General features: G+C 39.5%; 2 protein-coding genes and 2 pseudogenes across 11 annotated transcripts in view; 1 reads left to right on the forward strand and 3 right to left on the reverse strand.

Moving 5' to 3' along the window:
- The window catches only part of SENP5 (SUMO specific peptidase 5), a 59319-nt gene that overhangs the window by 17537 nt on the left and 17004 nt on the right, over positions 1-24778 (forward strand). For 5 of the 7 annotated variants that reach the window (XM_046003760.1, XM_046003759.1, XM_046003756.1 and 2 more), the window contains exons 2-6: positions 8261-9801; positions 18757-18862; positions 19006-19144; positions 19387-19434; positions 22934-23011. In XM_046003760.1, the coding sequence (XP_045859716.1) occupies positions 8292-9801; positions 18757-18862; positions 19006-19144; positions 19387-19434; positions 22934-23011 (1881 nt within the window). In that variant the 5' untranslated portion in view covers positions 8261-8291. Of the gene's footprint in view, positions 1-7699; positions 8086-8260; positions 9802-18756; positions 18863-19005; positions 19145-19386; positions 19435-22933; positions 23012-24778 lie in introns of those variants that run through there. The other 2 variants (XM_046003757.1, XM_046003763.1) reach the window with 2 other exon arrangements.
- LOC123940847 lies at positions 14442-15734 on the reverse strand (annotated as a pseudogene).
- Positions 15438-24778, reverse strand: part of NCBP2 (nuclear cap binding protein subunit 2) — a 34380-nt gene continuing 25039 nt past the window's right edge. For 3 of the 4 annotated variants that reach the window (XR_006818103.1, XR_006818101.1, XM_046003767.1), the window contains one exon: positions 15438-16462. Coding sequence is in view for 2 of the 4 variants with exons in the window: in XM_046003767.1 (XP_045859723.1) it covers positions 16459-16462 (4 nt within the window). In the remaining 2 variants the exon portion in view is untranslated. Of the gene's footprint in view, positions 16463-20473; positions 20515-24778 lie in introns of all 4 variants that reach the window. The other variant, XM_046003765.1, reaches the window with a different exon arrangement.
- Positions 17604-17755, reverse strand: LOC123940988 (annotated as a pseudogene).

Raw genomic sequence — 24778 nt, forward strand, 5'->3', positions numbered from 1 at the left:
TCCAGCAGGCTCTTCACTGAGCTCAGAGCCAAAATGGGCTCAACCCAGTGACCCCGAGGTCTCGACTTGAGCTGAAACCAAGAGTAAGACACTTAACTGACTGCACCACCCAGGGGCCCCTAAAGATTTTAAGTAATCTCTGCATCCAGCATGGGGCTTGACCTTGCAACCCTGAGATTAAGAGTTATATGCTCATCCAGTTGAGCCAGGCAGGCACCCCTAAATTACCCCTTTTATAATGTTACTTTTGATTTCCTAGTTTTAGTCTTTATTTACTATGGAAGATAAAGATTTAGCTCTCTTTCACATGTGCTTCTCACTTCTATGTACACGTACACATGTTATCTGCCTTCCACCTATCTTCATTATATAGTGATACTGTAATTTGGCTAGAAGCAGTTTTTCTCAGTAGGGGCAGTATTGTCATTTTGGATGGGACTGTTCTTCATTATCCTATTACATGATATTTAGCATTAGACCGTGCACTAAATATCAGTACCAACCTGAATTCATTTTAACAACCAAGAATTTCCCACATATTCCAGATGTTGGGATGAGGTATGATATGGTGTATCTTGTTGAGGACTATTGGATTAGATCAGTGTTTACCCTTTTATGATTATATAAATGGTAGTTACAGCTAAACTGTGTATTACTCTATGATATACAATGATTTTTTTCCTTTCTTTTTTTTTCTTTTAAAGATTTGATTTATTTATTTGAGAGAGAGAATGAGCAGGGAGAGCAGCAGAGGGGGAGAGAGAAGCAGACTCCCAGCTGAGCAGGGAGCCCCATGCAGGGCTTGATCCCAGGATGCTGGGTCTATTTCTGCTTTTTGTTCATTTGTTTTGCTTTGTAGATTCTACATATAAATGAAATCATGTGGTATTTGTCTATCTTTGTCTGACTTATTTCATGTGGTGTAATATGCCCTAGGTCCATCCACATCATCACAAATGGCAAAACTTCATTTTTTATGATTGAGTAATATTCTTGTGTGTATATGTACACATATGTACAGACTACTTCTTTGTCTGTCTATGAATGAGACAGTTGAGCTGCTTCATATCTTGGTTATTGTAAATAATGCTACAGTAAACATAGGGGTGCTTGTATCTTTTCAAATAGTGTTTTTATTGTCTTTGGGTAAATAGCCAGTAGTGGAATTACTGGATCATATGGTAGTTCTATTTTTAATTTTGGGGGGAATTTTTTATACGTTTTCTATGTAGAAAAGTGTTGCTATGGCTAATATCAAAGAAATTACTGCCTATGTTTTCTTCTAGGAGTTTTACAGTTCGGATCTCACGTTTAGGTCTTTAATCCATTTTGAGTTAATTTTTGTGTATGGTATAAGAAAGTAGTCCAGTGTTACTCTTTTGCATGTGGCTTTCCAGGTTTCCCAGCACCATTTATTGAATAGATTTTTCCCCCCATTGTATGTTCTCATTTCCTTTATCATAGGTTAATTGGCCATGTAAGCATGGGTTTATTTCTGGGCTCTTGATTCTGTTCCATTGATCTGTTTTTGTGTTCGTGTCATACTATTTTGATCACTACAGGCTTGTAGTATATATAAGTATATCCTAAGTGTATAGCAGTGAGCATATATTAAGTCGATGGTCATTTAAGTTCAGACACATTCTAAAAGAACTTGTTTTATTTCCCCTCCATATTTTATGTACATGTTTCTGTATTTTACATCTTTTAATTCATTATTGTCTTACATCTAATTATTGCCTTTTCTTTTCCACTTAAAAGAGTCTCTTTACCATTTTTTTTTTAAGATTTTTATTTATTTATTTGACAGAGAGAGATCATAAGTAGGTAGAGAGGCAGTCAGAGAGAGTGAGAGGGAAGCAGGCTCCCTGCTGAGCAGGGAGCCCGATGCGGGGCTCGATCCCAGGACCCTGAGATCATGACCTGAGCCGAAGGCAGTGGCTTAATCCACTGAGCCACCCAGGCACCCTCTTTACCATTTCTTGTAAGGACAGTTTAGTGGTGATGAACTCCTTTAACTTTTGTTTCAGAAAATTTCTCTCACTTCTGAATGATCATCTTGCCAGGTGGAATATTCTTGGATATAGTTTTTTTCCCTTCCATGCACTGTCCTGCAAAATTTCTTTTTCTCTCTCTCCTTTCTTTCTTTTCTTTTCTTTCATATCTTATTTATTCATTTGACACATAGAGAGAGCACGAGTAAGGTGAGCAGTGAGGAGAGGGAGAGGGAGAAGCAAGCTCCCCGCTGAACAGGAAGCCCAATGCGGGACTGGATCCCTGGACCCTGGGATCATGACCTCAGCCGAAGGCAGCTGCTTAAGCAGCTGAGCCACCTAAGCGCCCCTGGCCTGCAAAGTTTCTGTTGAAAAATCAACCGATAACCTCATAGAGTTCCCTCTGTATGTAACTTCTTACTTTTCTCTTGCCTTTTTAAAAATTCTCTCTTTATCTTTAAACTTTGACATTTTGGTTATTATGTGTTATGGTGTTGACCTCCTTCGGTTCATCTTGTTTGGAACTATCTTTCCTGAACCTGGATATCTGTTTCCTTCTCCCAGTTAGGAAAGTTTTAAGGTATTATTTCTTCAAATAACTTCTCTGCCCCCTTTTCTTTTTTTTTTTTTTAATATTTTATTTATTTGACAGAAAGAAATCACAACTAGGCAGAGAGGCAGGCAGAGAGAGAGGAGGAAGCAGGCTCCCTGCGGAGCAGAGAGCCGGACGTGGGGCTCAATTCCAGGACCCTGGGATCATGACCTGAGCCGAAGGCAGAGGCTTTAACCCACTGAGCCACCCAGGCGCCCCTCTGCCCCCTTTTCTCTCTCTTCTCCTTCTGGGACCCCTTTAATGTGAGTGTTTGTTCACTTGATATTGACCAAGAGATTGCTTAATGTACCTCATTAAATTTCTCTTTTTTCCTTTTCAACTTAGGTGCTTTTTTTTCCTTCTTTTTTATCTTCAGCTTGAGTGCTTTCTGTTGCCTTGTTTCCAGATTACTGATGGTTTCTTCTCATCTACCAATTTACTGTTGATTCCCTCTAATATATTTTCCATTTCAGTTTTACTGTATTCTTAAACCTTTGTTCTTTTTTTATATTTTCTATATCCTTGTTGGAAGTTTTCACTGAGTTCTGAGGTTCTGAAGTGGGCATGGCTGGTGCAGTCCCTGTGCATTTGCACAGAGGGTGCTTGGGTAGAACAGCTGAAGCTGAAGTGGGTATAAGCTGGGGTGTTCTGGGATGTCTGAGTACAGGGGGTACTCTGGTGGGGGCTGGTATAGACCAGGAGCCTGGGGCTCACTGAGGCAGTAAGGCAGAGCACCCGGACCCTGACCCCATCCATGCCATCAGGGTGGATGGGGGGTTGTAAACTGACACTTGCTAGTCCCTTCAACTCTGGAAGAGTCCCAGCAACTCTCCTATCTTTTAACAGTGTTGTGGGGCCAGTTCTCTTTGTATTATAGTTATTCTTTTTTAATTTTTTAAAGTTTTTATATATTTGACAGAACACAAGCAGAGGGAGTGGGAGGGAAAGAAGCAGGCTCCCCGCTGAGCAGGGAACCCAGTGTAGGTCTAGATCCCAGGATCCTGGAATCATGACCCTAGCTGAAGGCACATGCTTAACTGAGCCACCCAGACACCCGTAAAGGACAGTATTTGTATACAGTCCTTTGGAATCTAGTCCTTTACAGTCAAAAAATTTCTATGTCTGCCTTTTTCAATGCAGTTATCTGTCATACAGTTAGGTTCATTTGTTATTTGTATTTCATTTTGGATTCCTTTTGCATTCTACTTGACCTTAATTTTATTTGTGTGCTTTTTAAGTATATGAGGCATTAACATAGTTGTAAAAGTCAGAACTTTTCAAACAGGCATATTTAGAGAAGTGCCACTCCTTTCTCATCCCTCTACCATTTTCCTGTTCATTGTTTTCATCCCATTCACATCTACCACACCCTATACTTCTCATTACTTTCTGGTTTATTCTCCTCATGTTTGTATTTTTATTTTTTGTCTATTTTGGCAGGGGTGGGGTGGGGGTGGAGCACAAAAGGGCAGATACATGTTTATTTTCTTATTTTTTCTTTTATGAAAGGTGGCTGTTTGGTAAAGAATTTAACCTTGCCTCAAAAGAAATCCTTTATCCTTGGCTTCTGGGAAGTAATCTCGAAGGCTTTGGACTGTCATATCTGATTCGAATGTCTGTATTTGCCTGGGGGCTTTGGATACCAACAGTCTAACAGACAGCTTGATTTAGGATGGGGGTTGGCTTTGACAGAAAGACCAGTGGAATGATTTAGGGTAATGACTTTGGCATCAGCGGATCTCCAGAGGGGTTGAAAAACTGAGCTCCATCATGTGGGCAATCACTTCTGCTTAAAATCCCTGAATAAAAACTCTGGATATCAAGGCTCAGGTGAGCTTTCCTGGCTGGCAATATTGTCACACACTGATATCAGGAGGGTAAAGCTGTTCTATTCCATGGTAAGAGGACAACTGGAAGCTCCAGACTTGTTACTTCTCTTGATTCTGCCCTATGTGCTTCTCCACTTGGCCGATTTTAATCTATATTCTTCAGCTTTCATAAGCTGTAACTATGAATATAATAGTTTTCAGTGGGTTCTATGAGTCCTTCTGGCAAATTATCAGAACTGAGGGTGGTTTTGTGAACTCCCTGAGCTTGTAGTTGGTGTCTATATGCCACCGTCTTGGTGATGCACTGTCAATACTGATTTGAACTTTACTTTTCTCACCTAACCTGGAAATCATTCCATATTAGTTCATAGAGTTCCTCTTTATTCTTTTCTTTTTTAATTTTTTAAAAGATTTTATTTATATTTAAGAGAGAGACAGATTGTGACAGAGAGAGAGAACAAGCAGAGAGGAGAGGGAGAAGCAGGGGCTCAATCCCATGCAGGGCTTGAACCCAGGTTGATCATGACCCAGTGTGAAGGCAGACACTTAACCACCTGAGCCACCCAGGTGCCCCTATTCTTTTCTAACATATTTTTAAGTGATCTTTACACCCAACATGAGGCTTGAACTCACAATCCCAAGATTAAGAGTTGCATGCTCTCCCAACTGAGCTAGCCAGATGCCCCATCTTTATTCTTTCATAACTTACTCATGTAGAAGTATAACTTACTCAAGAAGAAGCAGTGTAGTAGAACCCTACTTTATTCAAGTGCTATCCTTGTAGGTTTTCAGTATTTTGTAATTATAGTGTTGCAGTGAATAACCTTGTGTTATGCATTTTCATTAATATTGGAGATGTATCTTAAGGATAAATGACTAAAAATGGGGTTGTTGGATTAAAAGGTAAATACTTACCTTTTGTTAGATTACCAAATTCCCTTCCAAAAGGGTTTTATTAGTTTGTATTCCTACCAGCAAAGTATGAAAGTTTCTTTTCTCTCACCAACAGAATGTGTCATAATTTTTGCCAGTATTTTTATTGAAGTATAGTTAACATCTAGCATTATATCCGTTTCAGTTGTAAAACATGACTTGCTATTTGTATACATTGCAAAATGATCACTGTGGTAAGTCTAGTAAGCATCTACCACCATATATGGTAATCAAGTTTTTTTTCTTGCGATGTGGATTTTTAAGATTTACTGTCTTAGCAACTTTCAAATATACTGTACAGCATTATTAGTTATAGTCACTCTGTTGCATATTATATCTCCATGACTTACTTACTTTATAACTGGAAGTTTGTACCTTTTTGACCTGTCCCTCCACCCATTTTGGGCAACTCCCCAACCACCCCTTTGCCCATTTTTTTTTGAGTGAAGTTGAACATCTTATGTCTAAGGGCTGTTTAAAAATCTTTATTTGTGAATTGTCTCCATATGTCTTTTTTCCCATTTTTCCATCAGGCTTTTTTGGTTTTGTTTTCTTTTAAGATTTATTAATTTATTTATTTATTAGAGAATGAGCACGTGCAGGGGGAAGGTCAGGGGCAGAGAGAGAGGGGGGAAAAGAACCTCAGGCAGACTCCCCACTGAGCATGGAGCCCGATGTGGGGCTCAATCTCACCTCCCTGAGATCACAATCTGAACCGAAATCAAGTTGGTTGTCCAACTGGCAGTCCCCTGGGCACCCTTCCCCACCTTAAAAAGAAATTTATTTGAGGGGGGGGGGGGGCTTGATCCCATGATTCTGAGAGCATGACCTGAGCTGAAAAGGATGCTTAATCAACTGAGCCACCAAGGTGCCCCAGCCCTTTATTCTCTGTTGAGTTTTTGAATTCTGCTATTTTACATTTCCAATTGTTTGTGATTGTTTCTTAAAAAATATAATAGCCTATTCTTTTCTTTCCCTTCAGTGGATTTTTTTTTCTTTTTTTCTTTAAACATTTATTTTTATTTGCGAGGAAGAGAGTGAGAAAGAGAAAGCACAGGTGGGGTGAGGGGCAGAGGGAGAAGCAGACTACCCACTGAGCAGGGAGCCTGATGAGGGGCTCGATCCCAGGGCTCTGGGATCATGAGCTGAGCTGAAGGCAGACGCCCAACTGACTGAGCCACCCAGGCACCCCTATTCTTTTTTTCGTATTGGTTTTTTTCTTCCTTCTTGTTTTTTTACTGTGGTAAAATATAGGTAGCATAACATTTACCATTTTAATCACTTTTAGGTATATAGTTCAGTTCAATGGCATTAAGACATTCACATTGTTGTGCAGCCATGGCCACAGTCCATCTTCAGAACCTTTTTCATCTTACTAAACTGAAACTCTGTACCCATTAAATAATAACTCACCTCCCCCCAGCTCAGTCAGTTAAGCATCTGCCATCAGCTCAGGTGATGATCCCAGGGTCCTGAGATCGAGTGCTGCATCAGGCTGCTTGCTTGATGGGAAGCCTGCTTTCCCCTCTGCCTGTTGCTCCTCCTGCTCATGTGCTTGCTGTCTTTCTCCCTCCCTCTCTCTGACAAATAAATAAATAAAATCTTTAAGTTATTAGCAAGCTGAAATTAGAGTACTGTTTTTTTAATTCATAGTCTAGTATTGTTTATGTCCCATCTTTAACGGCTCTCACCTTTCTTTCTATGCTGAAGAGCCTTCAGTAGTAGTGGATCTTATTAAATCTGAGGGGAAATCCTGTTTGGTTTTGACTATCATTTTAATCTACCATTTTTTTTAGTATATGTGCTGCTGAAGCGAGCACTAATCTACCATTACTAGTAAGTGTGTTACCAGAGCTTGTGCGTGCGTGCGTGTGTGTGCACACGTGTGTATGCACATGTGCTTTTTACTTCAGAGCCCAAACCCTAACTGTGTGAAAGCACTTGATAGACTTTTGTCCCTGCATGGTCACTCAAAGTTTCTGACTGACTGACGAAGAGGAGGCTGGTTTCCTTCTTGAAATAGTTATTGCATGCATTTATTTAATAAATGCTTTTGCCTGTCTATTTACAACCCAAAGTACCTGCTCTTTCTAAAATGTGATGTATGGAACAAAGTATTTCAATATGGAATCCGTTTTTTTTTTTTTTAAAGATTTATTTATTTGACAGACAGAGGTCACAAGTAGGCAGAGAGAGAGGAGGAGGAAGCAGGGTCCCTGTGGAGCAGAAAGCCTGATGCGGGGCTCGATCCCAGGACCCTGGGATCATGACCTGAGCCGAAGGCAGAGGCTTAACCCACTGAGCCACCCAGGTGCCCCTGGTCTTAAATGGTGTGTGGTCCCTCCTTCCTTCCCTATCCCTTAATTTACAAGTGAGAACACAGAATTTGGGTGACTTAAAGTCAACTTAGCTAATGAGAAGCAGTGCCAACACTTAAAGATTCTCTTCTGCTTCCCTACCCTGTCCACTCCATCAAAAACTGATGGAAATGATTCTTGAAATGTATTTCTGTCAGAGGCAGCTATACCAAATGGGGTCATGTGAGAGTATTTATGTGTTCCAGCTTTCACTATAGGGAAAACCTTGATGAGGTAAGGATTTCATTGTGTCTGATAGTCTGTTATTTTTTATTTTATTTGAGAGAACGAGTGAGCAGGGGGGGTGGGAGAAGCGGACTTGCCACTGAGCAGGGAGCACGATGAGGGTTCGATCCCAGGGATCATAACCCCAGCTGAAGGTATGCCATTGCTTAACCTGCTGAGCCACCCAGGTGCCCCTGGGTCTGATAATCTAAATTGAATTTTATATGCTCTTCTTTTTCTTTGAATTTTGTAGCTTATATTGCTGTGATTATATCTTTATGACCTTATTTTTAGGGTAGAAGTAACTTTTCTTTCTCTTCTTTCTCTCAGCTTCATCAAGATCTCATTATGCATCAGAAAAATGAAAAAACAGAAGAAAATTCTATGGAGGAAAGGAATTCATTTAGCCTTTTCTGAGAAATGGAATACAGGGTTTGGAGGTTTTAAGAAGTTCTGCTTTCACCAACACTTATGCATTCTGAAAGCCAAATTGGGAAGGCCAAGTACTTGGAGCAGGCAGTTGAGGCATTTCCATTGCAGAAAGAAGGCCCTTCAAACCCAGAAAACGTGGATCCAGGATGCACCTGTTTTTACTAAGACAAAGTCCAGTGTGGCTGCTCAAAATGTTAGTACTTTGTCCTCTAAAGTGAAAAGAAAAGACTCTAAACACTTCATTTCCTCCTCAAGGACCCTCCTAAGACTCCAAGCAGAGAGGCTGCTGTCCTCAGCAAAGAACTGTGACCATGAGTACTGTGGAGAGAAAAGTGTCTTGAAGGCAGTTGCTGACTTACCAGCAAATAATGTTTTAGGTCAGGCCAATGGTCACAGACCTAGGACGGAGCCACAAGCTTCTGACTTTCCTGTGAAGTTCAATGGGGAGAGCCAAAGTCCAGGTGAGAGTGGCACAATTGTGGTCACCTTGAGCAACCATAAGAGAAAGCGCTTTTGTTATGGCTGCTGCCAAGGTCTGGAGCACCACAGGAATGGGGGACCCCTGATTCCAAAAAAGTTTCAACTTAACCAACATAGAAGAATAAAAGTATCTCCTTTTATGATGTATGAGAAATTATCCATGATTAGATTTCGGTACAGGATTCTCAGATCCCAGCACTTCAGAACAAAAAGCAAAGTTTGCAAGCTAAAAAAAGCCCAGCGAAGCTGGGTGCAGGTCACTGGGGACCATCAAGAAACCCTTAGGGAGAACGGTGAGGGTGGCAGTTGCAGCCCATTCCCTTCCCCAGAACCTAAAGACCCTTCTTGTCGGCATCAACCATACTTTCCAGATATGGACAGCAATGCTGTGGTGAAGGGAAAGAACTCTCATGTGCCTGATGGCCACACTAAAGGAAGCCCTTTCTTGGGCAAGGAGCTTAGTTTAGATGAAGCATTCCCTGACCAACAGAATGGCACTGCCACATATACCTGGGACCAGTCACCCTGTTCCTCTCCTAAGTGGGAGTGTACAGAGCTGATTCATGACCTTCCCTTACCAGAACATCATTCTAGTAACGTGTTTATCTCGGAAACCGAAAGAGAAGTCATGACTCTGGGTCAGGAAAATCGGACAAGTACTGTCAGTGATGACAGAGTAAAACTGTCAGTGTGTGGGGCAGATCAATCTGTGAGTAGTGTAGATGGGCCTGTGTCTGAAAATCCTGTTCAGAATCAGAGCTCATGCCAGATGGATGAGGATGGATCTCTCAAGCAGAACATTCTTAGTTCTAAGTTGCTGGACCACCCTTACTGTAAAAGTCCACTGGAGGCTCCCTTGACATGCAGTGGACTCAAACTAGAAAATCAAGCAGGAAGTGGGAAGAACAGTCAGAAAGCCTCTCCAGTGGATGATGAGCAGCTGTCCGTCTGCCTTTCTGGTATGCACTCTTCTTTATTCTCCCCCAACCTCCAGCCCACAATTGCTGTTCATTATCTTTTCCAGGAGAGTCCTGTTTTTTCCTTCCACCCATAGATTCCCCTTAAAGCACTTAGGCAGTTCTCTTTGAAGCCTTCTATATTGCTGTATGACCTAAATGTTCCCTAATTTAAGTCTTCGTTGATAGACATTTGTGTTGCTTCCAGTTGTTTACTTCTATAAATGATGGTGCAGTGAAATTGTATATTTAAACAAGTTTTTCTGTAAGTTAAATCTGTAGTAGTGGAATTGATGGTAAAAGAACAAACTTTTAAGAGAATTGTGAAATTACCCTCCAGAAAGTTGAATGAGTTTATTTATACTTACTAAACTTTACTAACCCTCTAGCTCATGAGAGTTTTGGGTTATTTTTAAGACTTTATTAATTTATTTGAGAGAGGCATGTGTGTGCATGCTTGGTGGGGGTGGGGCTGAGGGAGAGCGAGCATGCCATGCAGACTCCTCACTGAGTGTGGAGCCTGATGTGGGCATCAGTCCCCCAACACTGAGATCATGACCCAAGCCAAAATGAAGTCAGATGCTTAACCTCCTGAGCCACCCAGGTGCCCCAGAAGTTGTTTTGATTTGTTTTGTGTTCTTTTTGTTTTGATTTGCATTTTTTTAAAAAATATTTTATTATTTATTTGAGAGAGACAGTGAGAGAGAGCATGAGCGACGAGAAGGTCAGAGAGAGAAGCAGACTCCCTGTGGAGCTGGGAGCCCGATGCGGGACTCGATCCCGGCACTCAGGGATCATGACCTGAGCCAAAGGCAGTCGTCCAACCAACCGAGCCACCCAGGCGTCCTTGATTTGCATTTTTAAGTTTAAAGTTTAAACATCTTTTTCTGTGTTACTTGGCCATTTTTTGTTGGTATATATTTTCCTTTGCCTATTTTGCTATTGGATTGGGTTATTTCTATTTTATTTATTTTGGTATATGAGAATTTCCTATATGGCAGGCACTGTGTTAGTTCTAAGAATGTGGCAGGGAGCGGGAAACATTGGTTCCTGCCTTCCTAGACCTTAGCATCATTCTAAAATGTTAAATTTTAGTTATAAATGTCATAACCGGGGCACCTGGGTGGCTCAGTTGGTTAGGCATCTGCTTTTGGCTCAGGTCATGGTTCCAGGGTCCTGGGATCAAGCCCTGCATCGATCTGCCTGCTCAGCGGGGAATCTGCTTCTCCCTCTGCCTGCCATTCACCCTGTTTGTGCTCTCTCTGTCAGATGAATAAATAAAATCTTATGAAATAAATGTGACAAGAGTTTAAGTTTTTCCTTTCCAAAGGTAAAAGTACCCTGATTTAGTGTGTGGTGATTCTGTTTAAAGGAAATTATCAATTCTTCATTGTGAAACTTACCTGTCTTTATGGGTTCAAGTTTTTACATCCTACTTTAAGAAGTCTTCTTGTCAAAATCTACCCTGTGAGTAAGCTGATGTAAGCATTTTTGGAAGATATTGTGGCAATATCACTCTTTGACCCATTCCCCTTCTTGGAATTTATTCAAGATATGAATATATTTGTACAGGGATATTATAGTATTGTCCTGGTAGTAAAAAAACAGGAGACAACTAAAAAAAGTTTCTATGGAAGTATAAGTTACAGCACATCCACGTAATAGTATACTATGAAGTTGTTAAGGAAAACATTCAATCTGTATTTTGAAACTGAAAGCTGTCTTGTATAAAGAGGAAAAACAAGTTGCAAAACTGGATGATACCATTTTGTTAAGAGAGAGATGCATACATATAGGATAAGTACATGTATATTTGTGCACGTGCATTTGTATAGGTTGTATCTGGAAAGATATGTCATTGTTTTTTACCTTTAAAAGGATTTATTTATTTACTTTAGAGAGTGCACATGCACACATGGGCAGGGGGCAGAGGGAGAGGGGAACCAGACTCCCCATTGAATGTGGAGCCCAGCATGGGGCTTGATCCCATGACTCGAGTGAAACCAAGAGTCAGATGCCCAACTGAGCTACCCAGGCACCCCCCTCAAATTGATATAAAGGGCTTTTTCTGGGGAGGTAAGAGCATTACTTGTTGGTAGTTTAAACAATTCTGAACACTTTGTTTTCCTAACCATGAAGTATATATAAAAAGTTTTACTCTACAAAAAGACACAAAGTACAGAGCCCTAGCACATCTTTAAAAAAAAAAAACAGAACTATTTCTGATGTTTATACTGTCCTAGAATAGGGAAAGACAAATTTTCCTACTGTAAAGTTAGCAGAACCATGATATGATACATAAGCCTGAGAAAGTGAGCATTTACACAGATACCAGTTAACTTATAGAGATATAGTACTTAAAAAAGCAACTGATAAATTGACTATGGCATACAGTACAACTAGAACATGACATCAGGAAATAGGAATTTTTACAGAATGTACACTTAGTGATCTATAAAGTAATTATCTTAATAGATTGAAGGAAAAAAGAACCTGAAGAACCATTTTAGGGGTTTGCTTAGTATTTCCATGCCCACCAGAAAGAGTTCAAGGCAGAGCAATAGCTACTGCCCATCACAGCCCTCCCCACATCAGCAAATCACCCAAGTGGAGATAAGCCCACAGTCGAACACCAAACCTCTGAGGAAAGCCAGTACAATGAAAAGGACGACTTCAACGAATAAAGGAACCTCATTAATCAGGATTAATAAAGCAATTATAATAAGAGTCAGTGTGGGACAATCAGTACAGTAGATGCTCCTTTAACTGACTTCTATAGCATTAGCTAATATTAAGTTCCACGGTATGCTGCATGCTGGCTCTCCTCCAGTGTAACTGTGCATTATGCTCACTGCAGTGGATTGCAGTGGATTTATCATGAGCCAGTTGTACTTACTACAATTTACTTACTTCATAATTGTATTAAATACTGCATAAAATTGGTTTTGGAAGGAAAAGAAATAGATTTCTATGTCAGTATATTCCAAATGCATTAAAAATGTAATTAGAAACAAATACAGACACACAAACTTGTACACAGTGTGGATGAACTTGCAAACATGCTAAGTGAAAAAAGCCAGGCACGAAAGGCCACAGACTATATGATTCTATTGATTTGAAATGTCGGGGTGCCTGGGTGGCTCAGTGGGTTAAAGCCGAGCCTTTGGCTCGGGTCATGATCCCAGGGTCCTGGGATCGAGCCCCGTATCAGTCTTCTCTGCTCAGCAGGGAGCCTGCTTCCTCCTCTCTCTCTACCTGCCTCTCTGCCTACTTGTGATCTCTAGCTGTCAAATAAATAAATAAATAAATCTTAAAAAAAAAAAAAAGAAGAAATTCAGAGTAGGCAAATACAGAGATAGAGAAAGAAGGTTAATAGTTGCCAGGGGCTAGACAGAGGGAGCCATGAGGAGTGCCTGGTAACAGGTACACATTTTCTTAGTGGATTAATGCAGTTGTTCTTGAATTAGGTGGCAGTAATGGTTGCACAGCTCTGAATATACAAACAGAAAACTGTACACTTTAGGAGTGATTTGTGTGTGTGTATGCGAATCACAACTCAGTAAAGCTGTTAAACAAGAAAGACCACTTTATAATCTCACATTGATAATATATGTTAAAGCATGATAGGAAACTCAAAAGCAATAAAGCAGTTTGACTCTATAAACATTAAAATCATGCACATATATATAATGAGTAATAAAATTTAAAAAGTTAAAAATTTAAATTTTAGGGTTCCTGGATGGCTCAGTGGGTAGCCCCACATCTGGCTCTCTGACTGCTTCCCTGCTCTGCCTGCCTCTCTGCCTACTTGCGATCTCTGTCAAATAAGTAAAATCTTCTTAAAAAATTAATTTTAAAATTAAAGCTTGTTGCCATTTTAAGGTCATAAAAATGTTCAACCCTGTTTTTTTTTTTTTTTTTAAAGATTTTATTTATTTATTTGACAGACAGAGATCATAGGTAGGCAGAGAGGCAGCCAGAGAGAGAGGAGGGGAAGCAGGCTCACTGCTGAGCAGAGAGCCTGATGCAGGGCTCGATCCCAGAACCCTGGAACCATGACCTGGGCCGAAGGCAGAGGCTTTAACCCACTGAGCCACCCAGGTGCCCCCAACCCTGTTTTTTTCTAGACTATTAATGTGTTGTTTTTACATTTTGCCATTTGGCAAAAAGTAAAGATGGATCTTTACCGCATTCTTCACATCAAAATGAATTCAAACTGTAAATAAAATATTTAGTTAATAGTTCTAATACTATTTATTGAGTAATTCATCTTTTCCTCGTGGCTATGAATTGCTCCCTGTTTTGGGGTCTCTTTCTGGACTTGGTTTTTCTATTTCTATGCTAGCACTAGGCTGCTTTCATTATACCAGTTTGTTTTATAATTTGGTGGGACAAGGCCTTCCTTCTCTCTTGCCCTCCTTTTTCACATCTCCTCTTTAATCCTTTTCAAAAATTTCTAGGAATTTTGTACATTTTGGTCCCAAGATTTGTTTTTTCTAGATTTTTCAAAAAAATATGTCAGAGCAAGCACAAGTAGGCAGAGTGGCAGGCTGAGGCAGAGGGAGAAGCAGGTTCCCTGCTGAGCAAAGAGCCCCATGCAGGACTCGATCTCAGGAGCGTTGGATCATAACCCGAGCCAAAGGCAGCCACTTAAATGACTGAGCCACCCAGGCGTCCCTGTTTTTTCAATTTAATAAAAATAATGGCTTTTGATTGGTACTGTATTCATTTTCAGACTAATTTAGGGAAAATTGCATTCATTACAGTATTGAATTTTTCTGTCTAAAAACAAAGAATTACTCCATTTATTAACCTATATCCTTTACTAGAATTTTGCGATTCCTACTCAGGTTTGCACATTCCTTAAGGTTAGTCTTAGATATTCCATGCCTTTCATTTTACTTTAAGCTTTTGTTTTTAAGTAGTTTCTACACCCAGTGTGGGGCTCAAACCTACAACCCCAAGATCAGGAGTTTACATGCTCTCCCAGCTGAGCCAGCCAGGTGTCCTATGCCTTCCATGTTTTTGATGGGACCTTTCTGACATGGGTATTGTATTTTGTTCGGAGAACCAAGTGGTTACATTTCTTGTAACCACTTGTTTGCCCAACGCAATGAACTCCATTCCATATTCACGGCCGGATGTGATCCGGCAGTTACCTCAGGAAAAAACTGTCCAACAGAGTTCGTTTAACATGAGCAATTTAGGGCGCCTGGGTGGCTCAGTGGCTTAAAACCTCTGCCTTTGTCTCAGGTCATGATCTCAGGGTCCTGGGATTGAGCCCCACATTGGGCTCTCTGCTCAGCAGGGAGCCTGCTTCCCCCTCTCTGCCTGCTTCTCTGCCTACTTGTGATCTCTATCTGTCAAATAAATAAATAAAATCTTTTAAAAAAACTGAGCAATTTAACTTCTGAAATAACACCTCAGGTTGTGTTTTTCATATTACTACCTTTTGTGGGGGCTTTTTTGTTTTGTTTTTAAGTTCTTAGTTTATTAATCCTCATGAAAAATCTGCACAGTCTTCACAGATAAGTCACTGCAGAATCTACTCCTTTTTGCCAGCACCAACATTGGCTTTTGCTGTCCTCCTGACTTTCTTCATTCTGTTCTTGCTGTTTTCTTGAGGGTTTTTTTTTTTCTTTTCTTCTCATATAGGCCATGTCTTGCAAGTCTGTTTGGGTTCATTTTTCTTTGCATAATCCAAGGAATCATAAATCATACCAAAGCCACTTGTCTTTCCACCAAAATGGGTTCTAAATTCAAATACAAAGATGACATCTGGTATGGTCTTATACATTTTGGCTAGCTGTTTGGTGAATTTCTGTCTTAGTTACTGTTGCCTTTCTGGGGTGAAGAACATCAATGACCATTTATTTCTGCTAAAGTAGTAGGTTGGTCATGAACTTCGTGGTCCTGATAGTTACTGTTTCGTTCATGCTCTTGGACAAGCTTCAAGCAGCCAGCGAGGGGAAGAACTATTTTGCTACCTTTTGTACTTGTAGGATGGACTCTAATTTGAATTGTAGCTTTTGTTGTTTTGTTTTTTCCTAACATTTAATCCTTTGTTTCTTGGTCACATTGATGTTTTAGCACTTTGGGAGTAAGAGAAATTGTGTATTCCAGATGCATTTTTTCCTTTTTGGGTCATTAGTTTCATGAATGCAAGAGGGTAAAGAATAATGCGTTTAATTCTCATTTTAAGAAGTTTTCTGGGTAATTCTTGGCCAATGGGTATTAAAAGGGAAAGATGAAGGGAAATGGCCAATGGGTATTCAAATGGAAAAACAAGCTGCTTCTGTAGAGAAAAGATAATAGGTATCCTGCTTTGGATGTAGCACAGCATAATAGTTAGTGGTTCACGTTCTGTGGTCCTATAACCATGATCACAATCAGAATCTTCACTTTGCCATATGCTAGTTAAGGGTACTTGGGAAAGTTCCTTAACCACCATAAGGTTCCTATCTCCATTTGTAAAGTAGGGATGCTGTCTAACACAGGGTAGTTATAAGGATGAAATGAGATGTATTAGTGCTTGGTTTATGATAGTGCTCTTTGACTGCCATTTTACTTCTGGTCCCAGTGAGATGTGTTTATCTTTGTGAAGGGTTCTCCTTGAAGATGCAGGCAGGGCCTTTCTATTGCACTGGAAATCCTTGTTTATTATCTGAAAGTGAAAACAAAAATACAGTTAAGAGGAAAAAATATATAATAACTTAAAATCCCCCAAACACTACTATCTATAAATAATAAAATTGTTAGCAAGGACACCTCTTTCCTGTGATACTAGTTTGGAATTGGGGTCCATATCCCCGATAGAAGAAACTGCTTTCTTATTTGAGGAGTCTTAATTAAGGTTGCTGGGTCTAAAGTTTAATCTTTTGTTATTAGGGGCATTATTCTGTATAAAATTTGTTCCGCAAATGCAGTATCTCAAATGTTGGAATTCCTTATCTTCTGTTTGGGTTCATTCTCCTCAGTAGACACAAGGCTGTTCTTAGGTAACTATAGGATCTTGTAAACACAGGCAACTGCAGGGTCTATTTCTAGTTTAGAGGCCCTAAATCCTTACTTCCTACTCTTACCAAGCTGCAACAAGGGATTCCCTTTCTGTCTCTGTATGCTTAAAGCCCAGACCACAACCAGGCAAACAAGCACTCTTCCCTGTTTACTATGTCCTGATCTTTGCTCTTAAGTGTTTCAAATTGGGGGCCTTCTGGTGGGAGACTAACAGAAGGAAGATAGGTTTTTCATACCCTTGTCTGCCCATCCCTCAGAAAGACCCACAAAATACACCACTCCACTCCTGGGACAGTCACTTCATTGTGCTCTTTTTTGTCCATTTTGTATCCATGTGTACCAGAGGCCATTCTCGAAGTTAGAAAGGGAGAAAAAGGAGCTGGGTAAAATAAGTGGATAACAATATCTTTTCTTTCCATTTTAACTCAGTAGACTTGTCAGACTGATGGTTAACTAGGTTGTTGCTTTGCCCATTCAGCATCAATGAATAAATACCGTTAAGTCAGCACTTTTGTGAGCTTCTCAGCCTTCCCTCAGCTTCTTTGTATTTCCTTAGAAATAATGTTCTGGTTCTACTTTCCTAGGACTTTTTCAGGTATGTTTCTTCAGTGGATCCTCTGGGAAGCCACCTGAAGACGATCCTGTATTCTGGCCAAGGTCACCCTTTGTTTTCCCCTCTTAAAATGTGCCTCCCCGGTTGTTACCCAGTTCACCTTACAGGGTTATTTGGTGTCAGAAGTATAATAACACCACCCAATTATATGATATTAAAAATGCCTTAGAATTTGTCCCTTGCTATGAGATGTGAAATTTACACACATTTGCCAAAGAACATAGTGACAGTGATCTCAACAATTAAATTGTGATTGTAATTTTTAATTAGCAATAATCGCGCCTCGGATAAACCTCATTGGCTACGATACTGCCACTGCGCAAAGCCTGTGATTGTAATTTTTAAAAAGATAATGCCTTCAGTCACCAAATGTGATAGACATTTAACCAGGTGATTAAACCCTTTAGGTATCACTCTTCAGGAGATAGGATTCATCTTCAAGGTTAAGCTATTGAAGGATGTCAGTCTTTATTTCAGCTAGCGATTCCCTAATAGTGCATCAGTAGCTTAAAAAGCCAGTGTGAAATATTACCTTCAGGCATTTCTCTTTCTCTCTCTCTCTTTTTTTTTTTTTTTTAATTTTATTTATTTGACAGAGCACAAGCAGGCAGAATGGCAGGCAGAAGCAGGCTTCTTGCTGAGCAGCAAGCCCAATGAAGGGCTCGATCTCCTAGGGCCTGGGATCATGATCCGAGCTGAAGGCAGATACTTAACCAATTGACCCACCCAGGCATCCCTAGATAGGATCAGACTTGAGTTGAATTTTTGGACTGCCTGCTGGTGTCCAAGAATTGCTTGGTGTTATGGGTGGAAGGAACATACCCCCATGCTGGAACTGGGTCCAGAATCTCATTTCTGTTTGTTGGTGGAGTGCTGTTGTACATGTTAACTTTATGGCTTGATGGGTCATTTAACATCCAGTTCATGAGGGATATCTTCTGCTGGCTCCTATTATGTTCCACCAATATCAAACCGATACATTCTTTTGTTTCTTGAAAGTCATCCAGATTGGCCATATTAAAAAAAAAAAAATTCAGTGTAGTAAATTTAAAGATCTAATTAACTTTATTAATTGGTTCATGTATCAGGAGGCATTCCATGTAGTAAGTAGAGGAGTTCTCTGGGCATTTCTCTTTAGATTGGAATGGTGAAGGCCTGATCTATTTTATTTTATCCTTTACAAAACGTAACTTTTAAAAGATTTCCTTGTAGCATAATATGGTATTATAGGTTACTGTGTGGTAAGTGTCATGTATAGGTTAAGTATTGGGAGAATGACTTTTTCTGGAAATGTTTTTTCCACTGTAATTTTTATTCCTTTATTTAAGGATTCCTAGATGAGGTTATGAAGAAGTATGGCAGTTTGGTCCCACTCAGTGAAAAAGATGTCCTTGGAAGACTGAAAGACGTCTTTAATGAAGACTTTTCTAATAGGTTTGTCAATGATGCTTAAGTTAAGCCCTTGAAAATAAAATTGTTGGTATATATGACTTTTCTCTTAATTAAAAAAAGAAGATACTTAGCAATAAATTGAGTAGAACCCATGTGTCTTTTCTTTCAAAATCTTTCTTTTTCAGAAAACCATTTATCAATAGAGAAATAACAAACTATCGGGCCAGACATCAAAAATGCAACTTCCGCATCTTCTACAATAAGCACATGCTAGATATGGATGATCTAGCAACACTGGATGGTCAGAATTGGTTGAATGACCAGGTTAGTATATTGTGGGTTCTTGGTGTGGAAAAGTTGCAGAGGATGTTGGACCATAAAATATAATTAATCTTTGGGTTTGCCTCGCAGTTATCTTTTAGAATCAAAGATTCTTTACCCTTACTGAAGTGACTCATTCACTAACCCCTGTATCCAAATGGTAAATTGTCAGTGTTACTCATTCTATGTGGGATGTTATGAGTTGTATAGGGTTAGTAAGCTGGTTTTATGTTGACTTTTTATAGGTCATTAATATGTACGGTGAGCTGATAATGGATGCAGTCCCAGACAAAGTAAGTGCAAAGTTACCCTTCTTCAGGAGAGAGAATCCTTGTGTATTAAAATGAGATTTTTAAACTTTATGTATTTATTTGATATTCCTTCGATTTTTTTTTTAAAGATGTTTTTATTTATTTACTTGTCAGAGAGCGAGTGAGCACAAGCAGGGGAAGTGACAGGCAGAGAGAGAAGCAGGCTCCTCACCAAGCAAGGAGCCCAGTGGGGGATTGGTCCTGGGATCATGACCTGAGGCGAAGGCAGATGCTTAACTGACTGAGCCACCCAGGCATCCCTGACATTCCTTAAGTTTTTTTTTTTTTTTTTAGATTTTATTTATTTATTTGACAGAGAGAGAGAGAGATCACAAGTAGGCAGAGAGAGAAGGGGAAGCAGACTCCCTGCTGAGCAGAGGCCAGCCAGAGAGCCAGACATGGGGCTTGATCCCAGAACCCTGAGATCATGACCTGAGCTGAAGGTAGAGGCTTAACACACTGAGCCACCCAGGCGCCCTGACATTGCTTAGATTTTTAAAAGTGTTCGATTTTGCCTTGTTCAGGTACTAGGGTTTGGCAGAAGTTCTCTACAATATTTTAGTATAAAAAAGTCTGATGCCATCATTTTCTGCATATTTGTTTCAAAGTGGGTATGCTGATTCTTCAGGAGACCTTTTTTTTTTTTTTAAAGATTTTCTTTTTAAGTAATCTCTATACCCAACATGGGGCTTGAACTCAACAACCCTGCTTCTCCCTCTCCCACTCCCCCTGCTTTTGTTTCCTCTCTTTCTGTCAAATAAATAAATAATCTTTTAAAAATAAAAAAGGTATTAAGTATTAAATGTTAACTGAGTACATTTAAGAATCTTACTGGCTTTATTCAAATGATTTATGAACTGGGCATCTTACTAACAGGTAAAATGGAGCTTTGAAGAGCCGTACAAAATACAAGACTTAGAAGGCAGAAAGAGCAGGACAATGAAGTTACTAGCAAAGAGCAGATTGGTTGCAGCAAAGTCACCTTCCTCTAGGGGACGACAGGGTCTAACAGGCAAATTACCTTAGTAGTGCTGACCAGGTAGTTCTATTAAGACTGCAGTCCTGAGAGAGAGTGAAGTTGCAATTAGGTTAGGTATTTTGGGTTTGGTGACATAGGCTAAGCATAAGTCAACACTAAGATTCCATTTTGGGCTTGCTGTCTCTTTTTTAACAGTGGGGAGATACACAGAAGGGATATATTATTTGCTTTAACCTTTAATTTAAAAGTTTCGTTCTCTTTAAAGATCTAATAGAGTGGTATTAATTATCACTTTTTTTGTAGATTAATCTTTGGTATTGTGTTTAAATACAAACAAACCTGGGGAACTTGTCAGTTCAGTCAGTTAAGTGGCTGCCTTCGGCTCAGGTCATGATCTCAGGGTCCTGGGATTGAGCCCTACGTTGGGCTTCTTGCTCAGTGGGGAGCCTACTTCTCCCTCTGCCTGCTGCTCTCCCTGTTTGTGTTTGTTCTCCCTCCCCACCCCCCCTCCTCTGTGTCAAATAATGAATGAGAGAAATTGTAAACAAAAAAATAAAAAATAAATAAAAAACCAACCTCCCCCCAAAAAACCCTCCTTGAACTCAAAAATTCCCGTAAGAACTTAGATATTATTAAAATTATTTTTTTAATTTAATTTTTCTGAATATGCAGATTGCCTGATGGGCAGCCTTTGAGTTCAACATACAAAACCTTTCCAAGTACTTTATAAACTTTTATAAGTCTAATAATTTAAACAGGTAGGTATAATGCATCTGAGGTTCCAACACTATGAATATAGACAAAATGTCATATAACTTCCCATTAAAACCACAAATCTGTTTTCCATTTTAAACTGGAATCATGACGGGCGCCTGGGTAGCTCAGTCATTAAGCGTCTGCCTTGGGTTCAGGTCATGATCCTGGGGTTTAGGGATTGGGCCCCAAGTTGGGCTCCTTGCTCAACAGAAAGCCTGCTTCTCCCTCTTCCCCTGCTGGTACTCCCTCTCTTCCTGTCTCTCTGTCAAATAAATAAATAAATAAATAGATAAATATGAATTTAAAAATAAATATAAATAAAAAATAAATTGGAATCATGAGGCAGTCTGTTGGATTCTCTTTTACGTAAAATTCTCATCATCACCAGAAGGTTTAAACCTAAACACATATAGATGATTTTTAACATAAAAGTATTAATTTCAAGGATATAATTTACCTTCATTACTTTTACATTTAATTCTGAACCTTCACTGGATTAAAAGGATACTTACTAAAAAAAAAGGATACTTAAGGCAGTCATTCTCAAAGTATAGTCCCCAGACCAGCAGCATCAGCATTACCTAAGAATTTACTAGAGATATGAAATTCTGAACTCTAACCCACCCCTACGAAATCAGAAGCTGGAGGTGAGGCCCAGCAATCTGTGTTTTAATAAGCCCTCTGGATTCTGATACACATGAAGTTTGAGAATCACTGTTCTAGAAATAGCTGCGACAAGCTCTTTTTATTGACATCTTAAGCTGCAGAGTTCTAAAAACAAATGTGCATTAGGATCTTCTGGATTGCTGAGCTCTACCCTCAGTTTCTTCATTAGGAAGTCTGGGGTGGAGCCTGAAAATTTGCATTTTAGCAAGTTCCCAGGTGATGCTGATACTGCTGATCTGGTGATCGCAACCTGAGAACCTCAACTAGGGGGAAGTATTTTCATCTCAAGTGAATCAGAGTTACTGAGTGAACAGTTTAAGACCACAAGATGCTTAGTCTCTCAGTTGAGCTGATCCTAATTTATAAGTCAGAAATTTCAGTGCTAGAAATATTCATTTTAAAGCCTTTTGGTAGTTGTTATGACAGCAGCAGTCTGCAAACCATAATAAATATAAATATATATTTATATATATAAATATAAATATAAACCATAAATCCTTAGAGGGTGTTAATTTTGTAAGCCATATCCCTTGAGTACAAGGTAATGTTACCCCATTCTTCCTTTTTTTTTTTTTTTTAAGATTTTATTTACTTATTTGACAGAGAGAGATCACAAGTAGATAGAGAGGCAGGCAGAGAGAGAGAGAGGGAAGCAGGCTCCCTGCTGAGCAGAGAGCCCGATGCGGGACTTGATCCCAGGACCCCGAGATCATGACCTGAGCCAAAGGCAGCGGCTTAACCCACTGAGCCACCCAGGCACCCCTACCCCATTCTTTCTTAGTCTCTTTCAGTTTCATCACAAGATTTGGAGAGATTTGTCAGGTTGCTTCTCCACTTGCTTAGATTTAGGTGATCTATTTATTTAAACTGTCCCAGTTCTGACTATAGAACACCATTGTTCTAAGAAAATCTGGAACAGAATCTTCTGTGAATCATGTAATGTGTTTTCTATAGAAGAAACTTTCCCTCATTTTTTCATCTATCTTACATACAAGGGTTTTTTTAATTTCCATTTTCTTTTGAAGTTAAATCTGCACAGCTTAATATAATCTGGGTGCTTGTATTTGATGTCTCTTCTAGGTTCACTTCTTCAACAGCTTTTTTCACAGACAGCTGGTAACCAAAGGATATAATGGAGTAAAGAGATGGACTAAAAAGGTATTCCCTTTATTTCTTTTTGACTCTAAATTTGAAATGCAGAGAAGCCATTTTGAGTAGAAGGGTAACAACTTCAATGTCAATATGATATTAATTAGAATGACTCTTTCAAAAAAAAAAACTCTTTAGGGGCGCCTGGATAGCTCAGTGGGTTAAAGCCTCTGCTTTCGGCTCAGGTCATGATCCCAGGGTCCGAGGATCGAGCCCCGCATCAGGCTCTCCGCTCAGCAGGGAGCCTGCTTCCTCCTCCCTCTCTCTCTGCCTGTCAAATCAATAAATTTAAAAAATATTTTAAAGAAATTAAAAAAAAAACTCTTTAATATGATAGTTGTTTTTAATATGATAGTTCTGGTTTTTTTTTTTTTTTTTTTTTAACATCTTACTGTTTGAAACACAAGATACTAGTAAAATTCTGAATGTATCCAGTTGATTGGAATATTCTCTAACTGAAAGCACAGGGCTGGAAGTTCATGGTTCCAGCATTGCTATTAGCTTGCTGTGCAGGTTGGACAAGACAATTTTTCTGGGCTTTAGAATGCTGTTTATAAAACAAAATGATAAATCAGAGTAATCCCTAAGGCTCCTTGCAACCTTAATTTCTCTCTGTAGCCATTGACTAATGCCAGAAACATTACTTTAAAAGCCTATTTATATTCTATTTTTGATATTTTGACAAAATTACCAGTGAGTTCAAATTCCAGCCATAGGTCTAGAGATACTGTAGCCTTTCACTTTTTTATACTGGATTGGTTATAGAAATTAGGAGTAAGTCTTGTTGTGAGTAGCTGTGGATGGAAGTAATTTTTTGCTAAGTACCAGCACCTGAATGAACATTGCTATTTAGGTAATATGTGCAAAGCATCATCTGTAATGCCAAGATAAATGAAACATGGTTGAAGAGTGCAAATCTGGAATAAGACAGAATGAAGTCAGGACTCAGAGTTGGGTTCAAATTCTGGTCCATACTTCACTTAAGCTGTAAGACCTTAGGCAGATTGCTGAATTCCTCTAAGCTTCAGTTTTCTCATTTGTCAAGTGGTAGTATCATGACTATTTACCTTGTTGAGAGGATTAAATGAAATAATTTGTGTAAACCATTGAGCGCATGGTAAACACACAGTGATAATCATTATTTTATGGTGGAAGAAGCATGTGAGGCGGCTTGTGTAGCTGGAATGCAGAGAGCAAAGAAGAGAGTGGCGTGAAGTAGACCTGATCAGAAATGTTGGACCTTAAGGTCTAGGTTTTGAATTTTATCCTAAATGTATAGGAATCTACTGAAGGTTTTAGGTGACATCATCCAGTTTGTGGCAGCACTGAAGAAGATGGGTGTGGGAGCAAAGCCGCTGTGCGTAGAACAGAAGGCTATTGTGAAGTACTGTTGATGGTACTCTGGATTAGAATGGTAGGACAGATGGGATATGTATATAAATATGAGTATAATCTGGGAAGTAAAATCTGTCACTTGGGTGATAGATTGGTTATGGGAATGAAGGAGAAGGAAATGTGAAAAATGACTTCCAAGTACAGTATGATTATCTTTCCTAATCTACATCACTCTTCTTGGTTAAGTAGCATCCCACTATACGGTATATATTTTTAATTTGAACAATCCCCTAATAGTGATCCTTAATTTTTCTTGTATAAACACCACTGCAGCCCATCCAGTGGTACAAGCCACATACAGGCATACCTTCTTCTACTGTAGTTCACTTTACTGTGCTTTGTAGATACTGCATTTTTTACAAATTGGCTTGTGACAACCCT

This window comes from Meles meles, chromosome 4 (assembly GCF_922984935.1).
Source record: "Meles meles chromosome 4, mMelMel3.1 paternal haplotype, whole genome shotgun sequence".
NCBI lineage: Eukaryota > Metazoa > Chordata > Mammalia > Carnivora > Mustelidae > Meles > Meles meles.